General features: G+C 41.4%; 1 protein-coding gene across 1 annotated transcript in view; it reads right to left on the bottom strand.

Annotated features, from left to right (window-relative positions):
- Positions 1-577: 577 nt before the first annotated feature.
- The window catches only part of klhdc4 (kelch domain containing 4), a 19208-nt gene continuing 3946 nt past the window's right edge, over positions 578-15839 (bottom strand). The window contains exons 5-13 of the mRNA XM_034878832.1: positions 15462-15598; positions 14088-14180; positions 11284-11446; positions 11095-11173; positions 10340-10548; positions 4784-5009; positions 3941-4123; positions 3615-3737; positions 578-916 (exon numbers count right to left, since the gene is read on the bottom strand). Of these exons, the coding sequence (XP_034734723.1) occupies positions 744-916; positions 3615-3737; positions 3941-4123; positions 4784-5009; positions 10340-10548; positions 11095-11173; positions 11284-11446; positions 14088-14180; positions 15462-15598 (1386 nt within the window). The 3' untranslated portion in view covers positions 578-743. The remainder of the gene's footprint in view (positions 917-3614; positions 3738-3940; positions 4124-4783; positions 5010-10339; positions 10549-11094; positions 11174-11283; positions 11447-14087; positions 14181-15461; positions 15599-15839) is intronic.

A 15839-nucleotide genomic window follows, 5' to 3' on the forward strand; every position in this document is an offset into this window, starting at 1 on the left:
ATGGCTGCAATGAAACAAAGAGTGAAAAATTTAAAGGGGTCTGAATACTTTCCGTACCCACTGTATGTAGTTTAAGACAAAAAAGTTTTAGTGTGGATATAGCCCAAGGGGAAAAAAGTTGTAGTTCTGGCACTCCTGGTGGTATGCTACAAAGCTTTCTGTACTTCTGAAGACATCTGAGGAGCTTGAAAGTAAAACGCCCATTGTGAAATCACTGATTTGACAGATTTTAGAATTTATATTATTGTGAACGGAAGATGTTGTAAAGAAGCTGTAAACCTCCGTACAAACTCCAACTTGTCAGTCCTCACAAAAGCAAAAGCAATTTATTTTCACTGCTCTAAGCACTAAGATGTGGCTCCAAGTATTTAAAGACTAATGTCTACTTTACTTTGGTACACAACACTGGTCTCAAAATTCACAGCAGCAATACAGTTAAAGAAAATGTTGAATATTATTTAATGAGTTTACAGATAAGAGTTATGTTATTGAAATCAATGAAAACTTTAATGCTCAACAAACTATAATCTACCATCTAATACGACAGTGATGTAGATAGTCCATAAATCCAAATTTGATCAGTGAGAGAAAATAAAGTTTTTATTTTCTGTTTTAAACTTAAGTGAAATTCAATTTGCAAAACTGAATTATTTCAGTACAGTTCAATGACGTGTTTTATAAAAGGTAATTACAAAAAACTATTTTACACACACACACACAAACACAAAATTTGGCGTGTCCCACTATTGGTCTTCAAAGAAGACTTTAGCCATGACAAGGGCAACCTTGGCCACCTTTTTCTCCTTGGCGTCGGGGCCCATGTTGGCACGTGCCAGTCCTATCCAATGCTGCTCTGTACGGCTCTGGTAATCCGTCACCGTCTCTCCCTCCTGCACTGCGGGGTGCTCCTCTTCATCTGTAAACACACACACACACAAACACACACACACAAACACACACACACACACACACACACACACACACACACACACGTGGAGAAGTTAACATTTGCTGCCCAACACCCATATTTGATACGGGCCCTGAATGGTCTGGGCGTTATTAACAGAAACAAGTCATCTTAAAACCACATGCTGTATCACAGATTCACAGATTCCCATTGGGTGAGCGAGGAGAGGGCTTGCTGGCCAATGTCCTAAATCAGCTCCAACAACAGAAAGAGGGCAGCAGTTAGGGCCATGACAAAGAGCTGATGCAGGGGGAGACGTGTGACTTGCAAGTTTAGCTGGCTCAACATGTCCCCTCCCCAACGAGGGAAACAGAGTATCTGAAATCCCAGAAGCTAAGGCCAACGTGGAGTTAGAGTTGGAGATCTATCTGGAGATTTAGAGGGCTCAAGCTCAGGAGCTAAAGGATAAATTGAGCAAGATGGAGGAAGCTCTCCTAGAACAGGAGAAGGAGGCAAAGAAGATACTGGAAAGACCCCAGGCTTCCCAAAGAGCCCAGCTGGATTAGGCTCTGTCTCAATGTGTCCACTCCTCACCTAGGAAAACAGAGTATCTGAGATCCCAGCTGGTCAAAACCAGCAACAGGCTACGAAAATTCCCAAAAGATCTGAACCCGCAGTACTTTATTACTGAAGACCTGAAAGTCGAATTGGAGCAGATGAAGGGAGAGAAAGAGTCCCTAAAAAATATTGTGGAGACTCAGAAGAGGGAGCTTCGTAAAGAGAGACGGATGCTCGCAGTAGATAAGACCATTTGGAGATGGAGAAGGTCTGAGAGCGCCATAAGGTCCCAGCTGTTAGATCTTGAGAGCCAGATAATGCAAAAGCCAAAGAAGAAGTGGTACAAAAAGCCTCTACCTGGCTGAGGAAAAGAAAATGCATTTGTACTTGTATAGTGTCTGTCTGTCTGTGTGTGTGTGGGTCTATGTGTGTGTGGGTCTATCTGTTTGTGGATCTACCTGTCCGTACTTTGTGTTCTCACTTTTTACATTTATTTTTTTAAAGCACAGGTTCCTATTTAATTTTTAGACTAGACTTTTATGAAATACAATATCTGACCTTTGATCGCAATGTACCACTACATTGTCAAATTTAAACTTTAACAATAATTTATGTCTTAAGTCAATGGCAATTTGTCAAAGTAAAAACAAAACAAAGGCGAGTCAGTGTCGTAGCAGCTGAGCAGAAAGAGAGCAGAGAGGGTGACTCTGCATTCCACTAACTTGTTGCTCTCTGGAATATTTCCAATATAAGCTGCTGTGTTTAAGTCACAAAATGTGCATGCAGGCTGAAATTCAACCGTGCGGTTTTGTCAGAATTAAGATATAAGCAGAAGGAAATGCAGCTAGCTGCTAGGCTAATGTGCAATGGTACACAAGTTCTGTCGATGGGTCTCCTGCATTTTGGCTGGCTGTAAAGTTGACACGCAGCACTTCAACACGTGTTTTTTTTCCGTTTGGCTGAACGTGAAATGGGGGCGTGTAAGGCTACGTGGGCGGGCGCAGTCCCGCAGGTCTATTTGCGTCCATCATGCGTAGTTTAATAACTCTGGATTCGGCTACTAGTGAATGTTAAAAAAAGTTAAAACATGACGTTTTAAACAAGTGTTCAAGCTGGTAAATTGATGTACCACAAAAAAAATATCCGTTGAAAATATAGAAGTTTGTTTAGCCATGTAAAGTCTCTAGGAAAAGTCTTTCTGGGTCAGAGACGTGTAGTTCCACTGTTGGCGGCTAAGCCCATGGCGCTGTTCCTGGGGGTTTGGGTGACAAGCCGACCGGACGTGACGTAGCAGTATCGCCAATTCAATTTTTTTATTCAAAATTCGAGATTGTGAATTAATTTTGTTCAATTTCGATTTAAAATCGTAATCGTGACACCTGTGAATATTTAGTCTCGGCAAAATGGCTTTTTATTGAGTTTCCTCTCAGATTAGCTGTAAGTGAATTTAAGATGAGCTTTTATTGTGAAGGGAAGACATAAAAAAGCAAGCGTTATGGTTTTTCAACACAACAGATGCTATGTTCCTGTCAACTGTCTGCTCGTGCTCCAGGAAAGTGAAGCAAGGTTTGTCTGTAGTATCCAGCAATCATGTAACGTTGAAGGCAGGAAAAGCGTTTACTGCAGTCAAAGCTGGCAAACCCCCCTGCTGCTGTTAAGAGGGGGTCAACAGTCTTCTGCGACTGCAGGTATTTTTTTTTTACGACAATTTCCAATGCTGTCAAAACTGCTCCAAAATCCAAACCCCAAGTTCATTAGGTACCCAGGAAACTATGTGTGAAGTAGACTGGATGACCGGTTCATGAGATATTTCTCACGCGTGCGCACACACGCACAAACATACGCACGCACGCACGCTTCCCAATGTTTTAGATAGATTAAAAAATATTTAGAAAAAGATGTTAGTTTGTACTTAAATCTATAGAATTCAGAATCTAGAGTCAACTATTGACGCCATATCAGATTTCATTATGAAGATGTTTCCATGTGCTTAGAAGGTTGCTAGAGCTTATACCATCATGTGTTTAATGCCAAGAATATCTTGACCTACATACTATGCCTGTTGCTCATTATAAATGACATGAAAAGGTAAAAAGGAAAAGAAAGGCAGATAAGTATCTGAGAGTGAAGAGGCAGAATAATCACTTGCCTTCCTTATTCTCACTTTCCTCTTCAGACTCCTCCTCCCCCTCCTCCACCCCTTCTGCTCCTTTTGCCTCCTCCTCCTCTTCATCTTCCTCTGACTCAGACTCTTCCAGCCACTCCTGCGTCTCTGTGGAGAAAAACAATCAGAAATCTAAATGAAACCTCACATACCTTTCTCCCATCGTATCAACCTCCAACTCCTTTCCTGCATCAATAAACACTGGCTGCTGTAGAACCTGCTGCGCTGACACTGAACACATCTCAAATCATTTCAATTTGTCTACAAGTGTTACTTTGCTTATGCATGATAGATATGTCTTTTTCACTCACTTGGGTCCATTTCAACCAGAACCTCCCACTGGTCCATCTTGTTGAGGTCCAGAGAGTAGAAGTCGTTCAGGGTGAACTGGCGGTCACCAACCTCAAACATTCCTCCGTATAGGAAGAGCTTGCCCTGACGCGCCGTTGCCATGGCGCTGGACCTAGCGCAAGGCTCTACCAGGGGGGCAGCGGCTGTACCCAAAGAGATAGAAAATGTGATTTTCCAACCTATCTATTTCTTTGCCCTATGTTTTCACAACTTAAAGCTATAGTGCATAGTTTCTGTCACCCCTGTGGGGAATTCCAAGTAAGGCCTCATTCACACTGCCTGCGTCGGCGGTCAGACAGTGTGGAAAAAACGCAGGTCTTTCCATTCATTTTGAATGGGGTTAGTTCCCTTAGGCTGCGGTGGGGATTGCCACGGGGGGACACTTAAAAAACACAGCATATCTGAAAAGTTGAGACTAACTCAACTTTTGGAGAAACACAACACAACGTCATATTGCGGTGGCCAATCAGGTGACCTGAGAGCAGACTAGTCAGTTTGATTTGAGGCCGTGTGAGAATACCGTACAGTAAACATCACAGCCCTTATTGCTGCAACAAAAAAGCAATACGAAGGTAAAAAAGGACACACAAGCACTGAACCGTCCCGGGGAGTTTGTGTATTAGCTGAATGTTTCCTGCAATAACAAAGCACTCGCTATGTCTCACTCGTTGTTTTTTTCCCTCTCTCTGTCGTGTGAAAGCTGCACTCAAGTGCGATCGGAAATGTCAAAATCTATCTAACGATCTGACGGTAAAATGTCTGTCTGTCTGTCTGTCTGTCATTAAGTGTGTGTATGATCTTGCCATCGTCCTCCTCCTCTTCCTCTTCTTCTTCCTCCTCCTCCTCAGCCTGAGCTCCAGGGATCACTTCCTTGATGGTCATCACTGTGCCGTCCTCTGCCACAATCTCCTTGATGACCTCTGTGGGTCCCTGAGGTGCCCCTTCCTCTTCCTCCTCCTTCTCTGCACCCTGTCCCACTGCTCCACCCTTCTTCCCCCTCCTTCGTTTCTTCTTCTCCGACTTGTTTCCCTAGACAGACAGAAACCACAGTCAGTCAATAATGACAGACGTCAGTCGAAGCATCAATACAATGCGGCTACATGGCAGTAATGGTTCCAACCAGTGGTGAAGAATTCCACAAAATTGATAGAAAATATTGGTGAAACTTTTAATAACCTTCACTAATAATGGTAAGTTAATAGTTCATTGTTTTCTCTACTATTGTTTTGGCTCGGTCCCCCAAAACTGCTTTCACTATAATCAATTAAACTGGCTGGGCAGTCTTCTATTTGTAATTTTTTTACGCAAGCCTTTTACACTAAAATGGATCATAAAGTGCAATTATTTCTTGCGTCTTCTGATAACAGACAGTAAACTGACGTTTTCACAGCGCCGTGCTAGCTCCAAAAAACTGAACAAGACACAACACAGTCCCAAGGTAAAAGCTCTCCGTCTAGCCTATAACTATCCTAAACTGTGTGTGCGTAGCAGGTGTGCTAGGGGCACTTTTTATGATAGCATCAAAATCACTATTTTAACACTATATCACTAACAAGGCTCAACACAACATGAAAGTATCACCAGGGTCTCAACACATTAATGCAAGCATTGAGAACTGTTTGTGTACACAGTAGGGCTGCACAATTGATCAAATTTTAATCCCGATCACGATTTTGGCTTCCCACAATCAAATTTGCGGGATTAAGCAAAATTTTAAATGCGTCATTCTGTTCATTCCGTGTTCCATAGAATGCTCCGTTTTTTTGGCAAAGCCCATCTATCGCTCTGTAAACCACTGTCTGATCATGTGCCAGTCAGAGTTGTTCCCTGAACCATGCAGCTTAGTTTCTAGATGTAGACGTCACAGAGGACAGAGTATCGTGAGAAAAATTAAACAGATAGCAGTTGGTCTCAAGGTTTACCAGTTTACCTGTAAACGCAACATTTTGTCCCGTCTGTTTTGTTTTTCAGACAACAGCAGTGACCAGTGCTAGTTAGTGTCACAGGGCTCTAAGGTGCGACTTACATTTTTCCTCTAGGTTACACCGGTGCACCTAACGTCCTCGCATCCTCTGCCTCTCCACAAACAAAGCAATGTTGTTTATATCGATATGGTTTAATTTTGCGTTACATGACCTATTTCTTCTGTAAAGCCGTGCTTGTATTTGGATTGCTCGTCTTACTCTACGCGCAGCCCGACCCCCATTCACTCACACACTGCTCCCAGCAACATGGAGAGACACAGCGCCCGCTGGTCCACACTTCTGACATTTGTTCAGAGTTTTAATTTTTATTAACACAGCTATATATTGTTAAGCATGAGAGGCAAACCTGTATTTTTACCAGTTTTTCCGCTGGTAGCTATGCTATTGCGACGGTCACAGCAAAAAACACAGAAGAAGTTATTGAATGCAACTAACTTCAGTTCGTAGAAAAATAGCATGTGAGACAGAGCTGCTGGACCTGTAAGAGATGTTACCCAGGGCCAGAATATCCTAATTCATAAAAATGCAGCGCAGTGACGATACAGACATTTAAAAACACACAAGGTGTGTAACTCCACTGACCCGCCATTCGAGCAATGATGGACTCATAATGAGTCAACTGTTGGTCTGTGAGTAGCATATAGGCCTACGTCTATCGCACTTGTGACGCCCGGCAATGTGTTGTCACATTATGTGGTTTCATTTTGGATGTTTTGAATAGTAAGTATATGATGTATATTGTTGTATAATAGGGTGACCAGACATCCCCGGTTTCTGGATCTGTCCCCGGAAATGTCCCCGGTTTTCACTGCGACTGACAGACCCAAAATTGGAATGAAAGAAAGAAAATACTGACAAAACGTAGCCGATGGTCGCACACCCAACACACGCAGGCTGAATGCAGCCAGAGCCAGCGGTTCTCAGAGATGTTTTAGAAGCCGTGTTTTACGATGCTAAAATCACTGATTATTTAAATGGAGTCTGGTGGGTTTAGCGAACGCAATTTCGCGGACTTTAATGTTTTTAAAAGGATCTTAATCTTCAACAGAAAGGTCGACCTCCTTAGAAATCCTTTCCATAATGTTGTCAGACACTTAGATTATTAATCTGAGTCTGTCAACAGCAAAACGAGCACTTTAATGAACGTAAATACAAGCTGGACAATTATCCTATTAACTTACATTGTAGCTTTCTGCCGACTGGAGCGATCTCGTTTAATACTGGGTCAATGTCAAAGGAACATATGTCCTCAATAGCTTTTATTTTATCTGATTCTCAATGAGCTGTTGCAGAAATAAGCCTTGAGCAATAAAGCAAAAGCTGTCAGTAGTTCATAAACATTACGACATTATGAAATATTGAGACTTTCTAAATTGAAATATTAAGACTTTCTATCTTGAAATATTAGGACTTTCTGTTTTGAAATTTTAGGACTTTCTATCTTGAAATATTAAGACTTCCTATCTTGAAATATTAGGACTATTAGGACTTTCTATTTTGAAATATTAGGACTTTCTATCTTGAAATATTAGGACTTTCTATTTTGAAATATTAGGACTTTCTATCTTGAAATATTAAGACTTTCTATCTTGAAATATTAGGACTTTCTATTTTGAAATATTAGGAATTTCTATCTTGAAATATTAGGACTTTCTATCTTGAAATATTAAGACTTTCTATCTTGAAATATTAGGACTATTAGGACTTTCTGTTTTGAAATATTAGGACTATTAGGACTTTCTATTTTGAAATATTAGGAATTTCTATCTTGAAATATTAGGACTTTCTATCTTGAAATATTAAGACTTTCTATCTTGAAATATTAGGACTTTCTATCTTGAAATATTAAGACTTTCTATCTTGAAATATTAGGACTATAAGCACTTTCTATTTTAAAGTATTAGGATTTTTTATCTTGAAATATTAGGACTTTCTATCTTAAAACATTCCCCTCTGAGATGTAGTGGAGTGGCGTATGAAGTAGCAGCAGGGGTGGGTCTAGGATCAGACCTTGGGGGGGCTCAGCCCCTAATGAGAACAGCTCCCGGTCTAGTGTCCCCGTTTTAAGTTTTACAAAAGTAAAAACATTACTTATTTTGGAGGTAAATACGCTTCTGAGCTGAAAATGTCCCCGGATTTTGTCTGAGAAATCTGGTCACCTTATTGTATAAGAGCCTCAGTTCTTGCATTTGGTGTAAATTTATTTTGTAAGTTCTATACCAAAGTTCACCACAACGGGGACACGCCTCCCAGTGAGACAGCATATTGTGGTTTAAGCTTCTTTAGTCTGGCAGAAGCGAGAGAAGGAAACACACAACTTGTTGCCGGTCTCATCATTTTCCTGTTCTTTTCAGGTTAGTTGCTGATAAAAATGCACATTTGTGGTCAAAATAATCTCAACACTTGGTATGAATACTTTTCCGTGGTTGATACTGGATAAAGAGTGTAATTAGGAGTTATTTAGAGAAACACGGAGTAACGTGGTCGGAATGCTAAAGCTAAAACCGAGTAAGCTAGCTGCACTCCCGGAACGTGTCTAATTGGGAATATTGTCCCGTTTTGAGGCTCCTATGTTATTTCAAGTAATGTTAACTCAAGCGAGTGTGTATTTGAAAGACTGTTAAGATGTATTGAGTTAACTGTTATCTGTGTAATGTCTCACGCCAGCTGTACCATTTTGTTAATAGAATTAACAGCATTTTGCTAATCTGTTAGCACCCAGCCTGCGTGTCGAGAATCATATTGGTAACGAATAACTTTGCAGTTATTTAGCTTAGTACGGTTATCAAAGCTGTAAGCAGCAGACAAAAGAAGTCTGGACAAAAGTGTAATTTACTTTCATTTGGATGTGAAACCAAACAAAACACATAGAACATTCTGAAAGGGATGTTTATTGAGAAAACTGGATTTGAGTTATGTGATGATTATAGTAACTTAAAGATGTTCTGTTGATAAGAAGTGTGAAATTGAGAGTATATTTTGAAGACATGTTTATGTGTAAAATAAAGTCTGGCAGAAGCGAGAGAAGGAAACACACAACTTGTTGCCAATGTCATCATTTTCCTGTTTTTTTCAGAACAACAATTTAATCTGACCACAGGCTTCACGCCCGTGGTCTGTTACACACTCCCCCTCTCCCCTCAGCTCTTTTAATCAGTTACTGTTGAAAACAAGTGAAGGAGCTTTCTCAGAGATGCATTTTTTTTTTTAATTAATCCTAGGTTATTAATGAATAGTTATTATATCCCCCTAGTTAATATGTTCAAGAAACCAATTTGAAATTATTTGAGCATTGTGACATGGTGCATTATCCTGCTGGAAGTTCCCATCAGAGGATGTGTACATGGTGGCCATAAAGGGATGGACATGGTCAGAAACAATGCTCAGGTAGGCCGTGGCATTTAAACGATGCCCAATTGGCACTAAGGGGCCTAAAGTATGCCAGGAAAACATCCCCAACACCATTACACCACCACCACCAGCCTGCACAGTGGTAAGAAGGCATGATGGATCCATGTTCTCATTCTGTTTACGCCCGATTCTGACTCTACCATCTGAATGTCTCAACAGAAATCGAGATCAGACCAGGCAACATTTTTCCAGTCTTCAACTGTCCAATTTTGGTGAGCTCTTGCAAATTGTAGCCTCTTTTTCCTATTTGTAGTAAAGATGAGTGGTACCCGGTGGGGTCTTCTACTGTTGTAGCCCATCCGCCTCAAGGTTGTGCGTGTTGTGGCGTCACAAATGCTTTGCTGCATTACTCGGTTGTAACGAGTGGTTATTGCAATCAAAGTTGCTCTTCTATCAGCTTGAATCAGTCAGCCCATTCTCCTCTGACCTCTAGCATCAACGAGGCATTTTTGCCCACAGGACTGCCATATACTGGATGTTTTTCCCTTTTCACACCATTCTTTGTAAACCCTAGAAATGGTTGTGCGTCAAAATCCCAGTAACTGAGCAGATGGTGAAATACTCAGACCGGCCCGTCTGGTAGCAACAACCATGCCAAGCTCAAAATTGCTTAAATCACCTTTCTTTCCGAATTCTGAAATTCAGTTTGGAGTTCAGGAGATTGTCTTGACCAGGAACACACCCCTAAATGCATTGCAGCAACTGCCATGTGATTGGTTAATTAGATAATTGCATTAATGAGAAATTGAACAGGTGTTTCTAATAATCCTTTAGGTGAGTGTATATACATATACACACATATACTATACTTTATATATACACACATATACTGTACACATATACACAAAAATACACATATACATATGAAAAATGCCAAACAGAGTCTGAAGCCAAAACATATCCTTTTATCCAAAGAAACTTGACAACAACTCATTCATTCTGCTTTACGGCCTTGTAGCTTACCCTGAGCAGGCCGGGGAACCAGCGGTTCTTCACCATGTCATACAGGTACAGGTCGTTGTAGAAGTCGCCCTCCAGCGTCTCCTCCTCTTCCTCATCACAAACCCCACCAAACAGCAGCGCCCGCCCTGCTGGGCCCACAGCCAGAGAAAAGCCAGAGCGAGGAGGGGGCTTGTTCCCAGAGGGGTTCAACCTGGACCAAGACCACTTCTCTGGAGGACACAGAAACAGTCAAGACGAGTCGCAGAAAACTATGATGCAATGATAGCAGCTGAAAAGGGATGGGAATCATTCAGTGTTGGTACCAATACTAACACTAAGACTTTGACACCGGTTCCTAAACACTACTTTTTTTCCATAGCAACTTTATAAAATCCATTTTACATTACAAGTGTATTAATTTAATTTTTAGCTCCTACTACGTGAGCCTAGTCTCTTTGGGTAACAGAGTTTTTTAACTTGTGTGTCTCTACGACATGTAATATTAGACAGCCAATCAGCAGCATTACTAGGTCTTGCTAGAAGCATGCTGCATGCTTATTGGCTCACTGACGCTGATGAGGTTTACTACTTAGCTATTGAAATTTGGTATTGAATGACAAGGCATTTTTCCATACGCGACTATGGAGGAAAGTCGGTCTATGCCTAAAAAGTATTGAATTTGGCATCATGCCCTATAGCTAAATTATTCTATGGCATTATTATTCTTCAAAATCTTCATAATTTGTATTATCTTTAATTTAATTTAAACTTTGTACCTTGGCCATCTTTGCCCTCTCGCTTGAGAAGGAACATGTCAGAGTGGATGGTCCCCTTCTCTACATCCTTCTTGACTCTCTAAACACACACACACACACACACGATCATAATTGGGCAGACCACATAACAAAATGTAGTGTATTATCAATAGGGTGGAGAGGCACGTTCATGTATGCACACACACCCACCACTTTAGAGTATCCTCCGTAGATGATGACACCCATGCCGTCGGGCGCGGGTGTCATCATACAGGCGGAGCGCGGGGAGGGGCCGGAGCCCGATGGAGTGAGGCGGGACCAGGAGAAGGTGTCCATGGAGAAGGAGTAGATGTCGTTGTAGTAGATAAAATCCCTGCAGGGGGACGAGGGGGAAGCAGGAGATGAAAAGAGCAAAAACTGAATGACAAATTACCAGAGAAGGATCTGATGCTTCTAAGAGCGTGAGGAGTGACAGCTTTATGACCTATTGTAGAGAGACTGATGTTTAGATGACAGCCTGACAGGCTGCAATCTGCCAGCTCTCCAAGACCAGTACGCCTCTAGGATGCTGAGGCAGGCAGGACAGATTGCCAATCACTGTCACCTTGGACACAAACTAGAGATGTTCTGATTCCGATACCAGTATCGGAAATGCCTCCGATACTGCCGAAAATGCTGGCATCGGCGAGTACTGGAGTCCAGGCACCGATCCGATACCACATAAACTATTAGAAATAGGAATCTATTAACTGGTTAGCTACTCTTAAAATAGTTTCACTGCTGTTTTAGAGGGGCGAAGAAGAATTGATCACCTAAAACCTCCATAAAACAAGCTAACATTAGCGCATCATGTTGGCAGTTTGGCAGTACTTTACAGTGGATGTTCCCACCGGTAAGACGGCGACATGCAACATATGCAAAGAAGCAATTTCAAGGGGTGGCACGAGTGTTGCAAATTTCAACACCAGCAACCTAATTAAACATTTGAAGACGCGTCACGCTAAAGAGCACAACGGATTTACAAAAGCTATGGGGGAAAAAAAGAACAAACTGCAGCAGCAAACTCTGGAAACTGCCTTCCAGCGACGAGATAAATTCCCCAAAGACAGCCAAAAAGCAACAACGATAACCAACAAAGTTTTGGAGTTTATTGTACTGGATTACCAAACCCCTGTCTGTTGTCGAAACTGTGGGATTTCGCCGATTAATGGAGCATTTGGAGCTAAGGTACTGTTTGCCAGGTTGTAAATATTATCTCAGAAACTGCGCTACCCAAATTATAGGAGACAGTCAGGGAACACGTTGCGTGTGTGTGCTGAAAGACGTGCGTGCAGTCAGCTTTACCACAGACATTTAGCGCTCCGACGTGTGCCCCATGTCTAAGTTTGCTAAGGGTGGACAGAGAGTCAACATTTACCCCTCGAAGTGCGGTGCTGCACGCCACCGTGTTCCAAGGGTCACATACTGGCACATTAATTGCCGAAGCAATTGAGGGGATGCTAGTGAAGTAGAAAATCCCCAAGTCCAACGTTCATGTTGTTTTGCGCTAGCAACGAGAAGAAAGCCAAGGACGAGATGGATGTACTAAGTTTGGGGTGCTCCACACACACTCTCCAACTGGGGGTGCATGAAAGGCTACGGTCACAGAGAAGTGTGAGTGATGCATTTTTTTATATTGTGGCTGCACTTTAAATTTTGATATTGTTCTATTTAGAAATAAATGGCTTCCATTTGCTGTATTAATTCATGTTTTACAAAGTCTTAAACCTGAGCCAGGCCTTACCACAATGATAATAATATCACAGTCATGCATGTGCAGCATGATCTTGTTTTGTTTTAGTTTTTTGTAAACACACTAGTGTCTGTACTCGGTATCGGCCGATACCCACAGCACAAGTATCGGAATCGGAGGTAAAAAATGGTATCGGAACATCTCTAACACAAACTGTTTGAACCCCTTCCCTCACGCCATAAAAACTGTTTTTCCCCTCAGCAGTAAGCCTCACCAACAAGGCTCTGGACCCCCACTGACATTGACTCTGATTCTTTAGCAGCTAAATGCACCACTAAGTTTAACACCTAGGTGCTACATCTGTCTGTTGCTTGGTGCTGGGTAGGTAGTGTACAGTGGGTTTATCAGAGCTTGTCACTGAAAACAGCTGGCTGCTGCTGTTCCTGCTATAAAAGCAAAAAAGTCCTTCTCAGTGAGGTTGTCTCAACAAATCTGCCAGTGTCGGCCATTATATATATATTTTAAAAATATAGCCAATATATCCAAAAACGCGTCAGAAAACATAAACAGATTTCCTTAACATTAGTTTTTTATGAGTTCTCACTAAAATAATATGATAATATTTGTGTATAATATTACAAACTTAAAATATGAAACTTAAAGTCTTTTGAACAAAAACACATTGACAAAAAAAAGTTCCTGTTTCCAACAGGGACGTTGTAGAGCGCCCTCTGGTGGACAAATTATGCAACGCCAATGTTCATACCAGGGTTGACAGTCTGTTTATTTTTTTAATTTTCATTTATCGGAATCATTTATTTGTCATCTTAAATGATTCTGATGAAAGAATTATTATAACTTTTTTTTAATTCGGCCGATACCGATATATCGGGAAATGCCTAATATCAGGGGATAAAATTGGCCCGCTGATATATCAGTTGGCGTCTATTATGTATGTTCCGATGAATTAATCTAACTTACTTGACATATTGAGTAGAATAGATGAAACTGTGCTGATCTCTACAGTTTTTTTTTGTTTCTTGTAGAATTTAAAATGTACCAAGGCCGAGTGCTTACTGCAGCCTTCGTATGTCCTATCAAATAAAGGGCAAAAAGCCCCAAAAATTATTTTAACAAAAGAATTTAAAAAAACATGATTCGTAAAAGGCTGTCTCCCTTACAAGTATGAGGCAAGTAATGATGTAATCCAACATGTAACCTGTCCACCTCCTCCATTACAGACATAATTTCCTTGTTTATTACTCAGTGTCCTTCTGCCTACCTGGTGCTCTCATGGAAACCTCCAAACACCAGCAGCTGTTTCTTGCTGAGGACCATCCGGTGGCCGCTGCGACCTGGTGGACCCCCAGGCGCCCTGGAAAAACCCGAAACCTCAAATCATTTCGGATCACTGAAAAATCATCATTATGAATGCAAAGTGAATATCCACCATAACACTGTGCTCCTGTGGGACTGTAATGTTCTTATTACCTAAGCAATCAACTTGCTTACTAATTAGGCTGACATTACATGATGGATTGAACTAATAAAGATGTCTCCAGAAATAAACATATCAAATGGAATTTTTAAACCACCCTCGGATTCCTGTATTCACACATTTACATCACAAGTAAAAATACTGATACCACACTTTAAAAATACTCTGTAACAAGTAAAAGTCCTGCATTTAATATGTTACTTTAGTAAAAATATGTAAGTATCATCAGGGAAATGTATTTAAAGGTCCCATGGCATGAAAATTTCACTTTATGATGTTTTTAACATTAATATGAGTTCCCCCAGCCTGCCTATGGCCCCCCAGTGACTAGAAATGGTGATAGGTGTAAACCGAGCCCTGGGTATCCTGCTCTGCCTTTCAGAAAATGAAAGCTGAGACGGGCCGATCTGGAATCTTGCTCCTTATGAGGTCATTAGGGGAAATGTTACCTCCCCTTTCTCTGCTTTGCCTGCCCAGAGAATTTGGCCCACCCATGAGAGAGAGAGACATCATGGCTTTCAAACAAGCAAAGTGGCAGTTGCTCAAGGCCCCCCCCCCCCCCCTCTCCTCCTCAAAAGGTACCGACTCAAAAACAGCACATACTAAGGAAAGCTCATTGTGGGATTGGCTCTAGTGGCTGTAATTGTGCACCAAGGCTGATATGTTCATATATGGTATAAGGGGACCACTAAGGTCTATATAAAAGCATCCAAAGAGCACCATGTCATGGGACCTTTAAGGTAAAAGTACTCAACTCTTCACATTTTAGAAACTGGAAACAAACCAAATAGTTCTGTCAATCAGCAATTTGCTAATGTTTTCAGCTCTATTGGTAGGCCTGTATATGGTTTGGTAGATTAATTATAATTAAGCATCATATTTTATGAACTATAATAATATTTGTAAAGTAATTAGTAACTAAAGTTGTTGGATGAATTAAAACTTAACTTGGAGTTAAAAGTGGAATATTTCCCACTGAGATGTAGTGGAGTAGAAGTAGAAAGTGGCACGAAAAAAAAGATACAAGTAAAGTACAAGTATCTCAACATTTAAACTTAGGTACAGTACTTGAGTAAATATACCTAGTTACATTCCACTACTGCATTTATGATGCCTTCCTTCATCGTTAGATCAACTCTCATGACCCTCTGCACATACTTGATGTTCTCCCACGTGTGTGTCGCCAGGTGCAGCACCCAAAGGTCCTTGTAGTGGTAGAACTGTTCCCCATTCGGAGAGGCAAACTCTCCGCCAAACACCCAAAGCTGACCCCCACCCTGGGGGACTACCACCGCCTAAAGGGGGGGAGACAGAGGGGAGGGGAGAGAAAGAGGGAAGGGAGAGGGCTGCATAAACAGAGCGAGATGAGGAGGTTTGATGTCTTCAGATTTAATGGTTTTCTTGAAACAGGCCATCAGCGGTGATGACACTGCTGATAAGTACAGAAGTTTCCTCTGATCGGTGGGGCAGCAGTCTGCCCCCGTGTGGTTTAAATGAAGAATCACATAATCCATGAAGGACTTCCCAACAAAATTA

This window comes from Etheostoma cragini, chromosome 8 (assembly GCF_013103735.1).
Source record: "Etheostoma cragini isolate CJK2018 chromosome 8, CSU_Ecrag_1.0, whole genome shotgun sequence".
Taxonomy (NCBI): Eukaryota; Metazoa; Chordata; class Actinopteri; order Perciformes; family Percidae; genus Etheostoma; species Etheostoma cragini.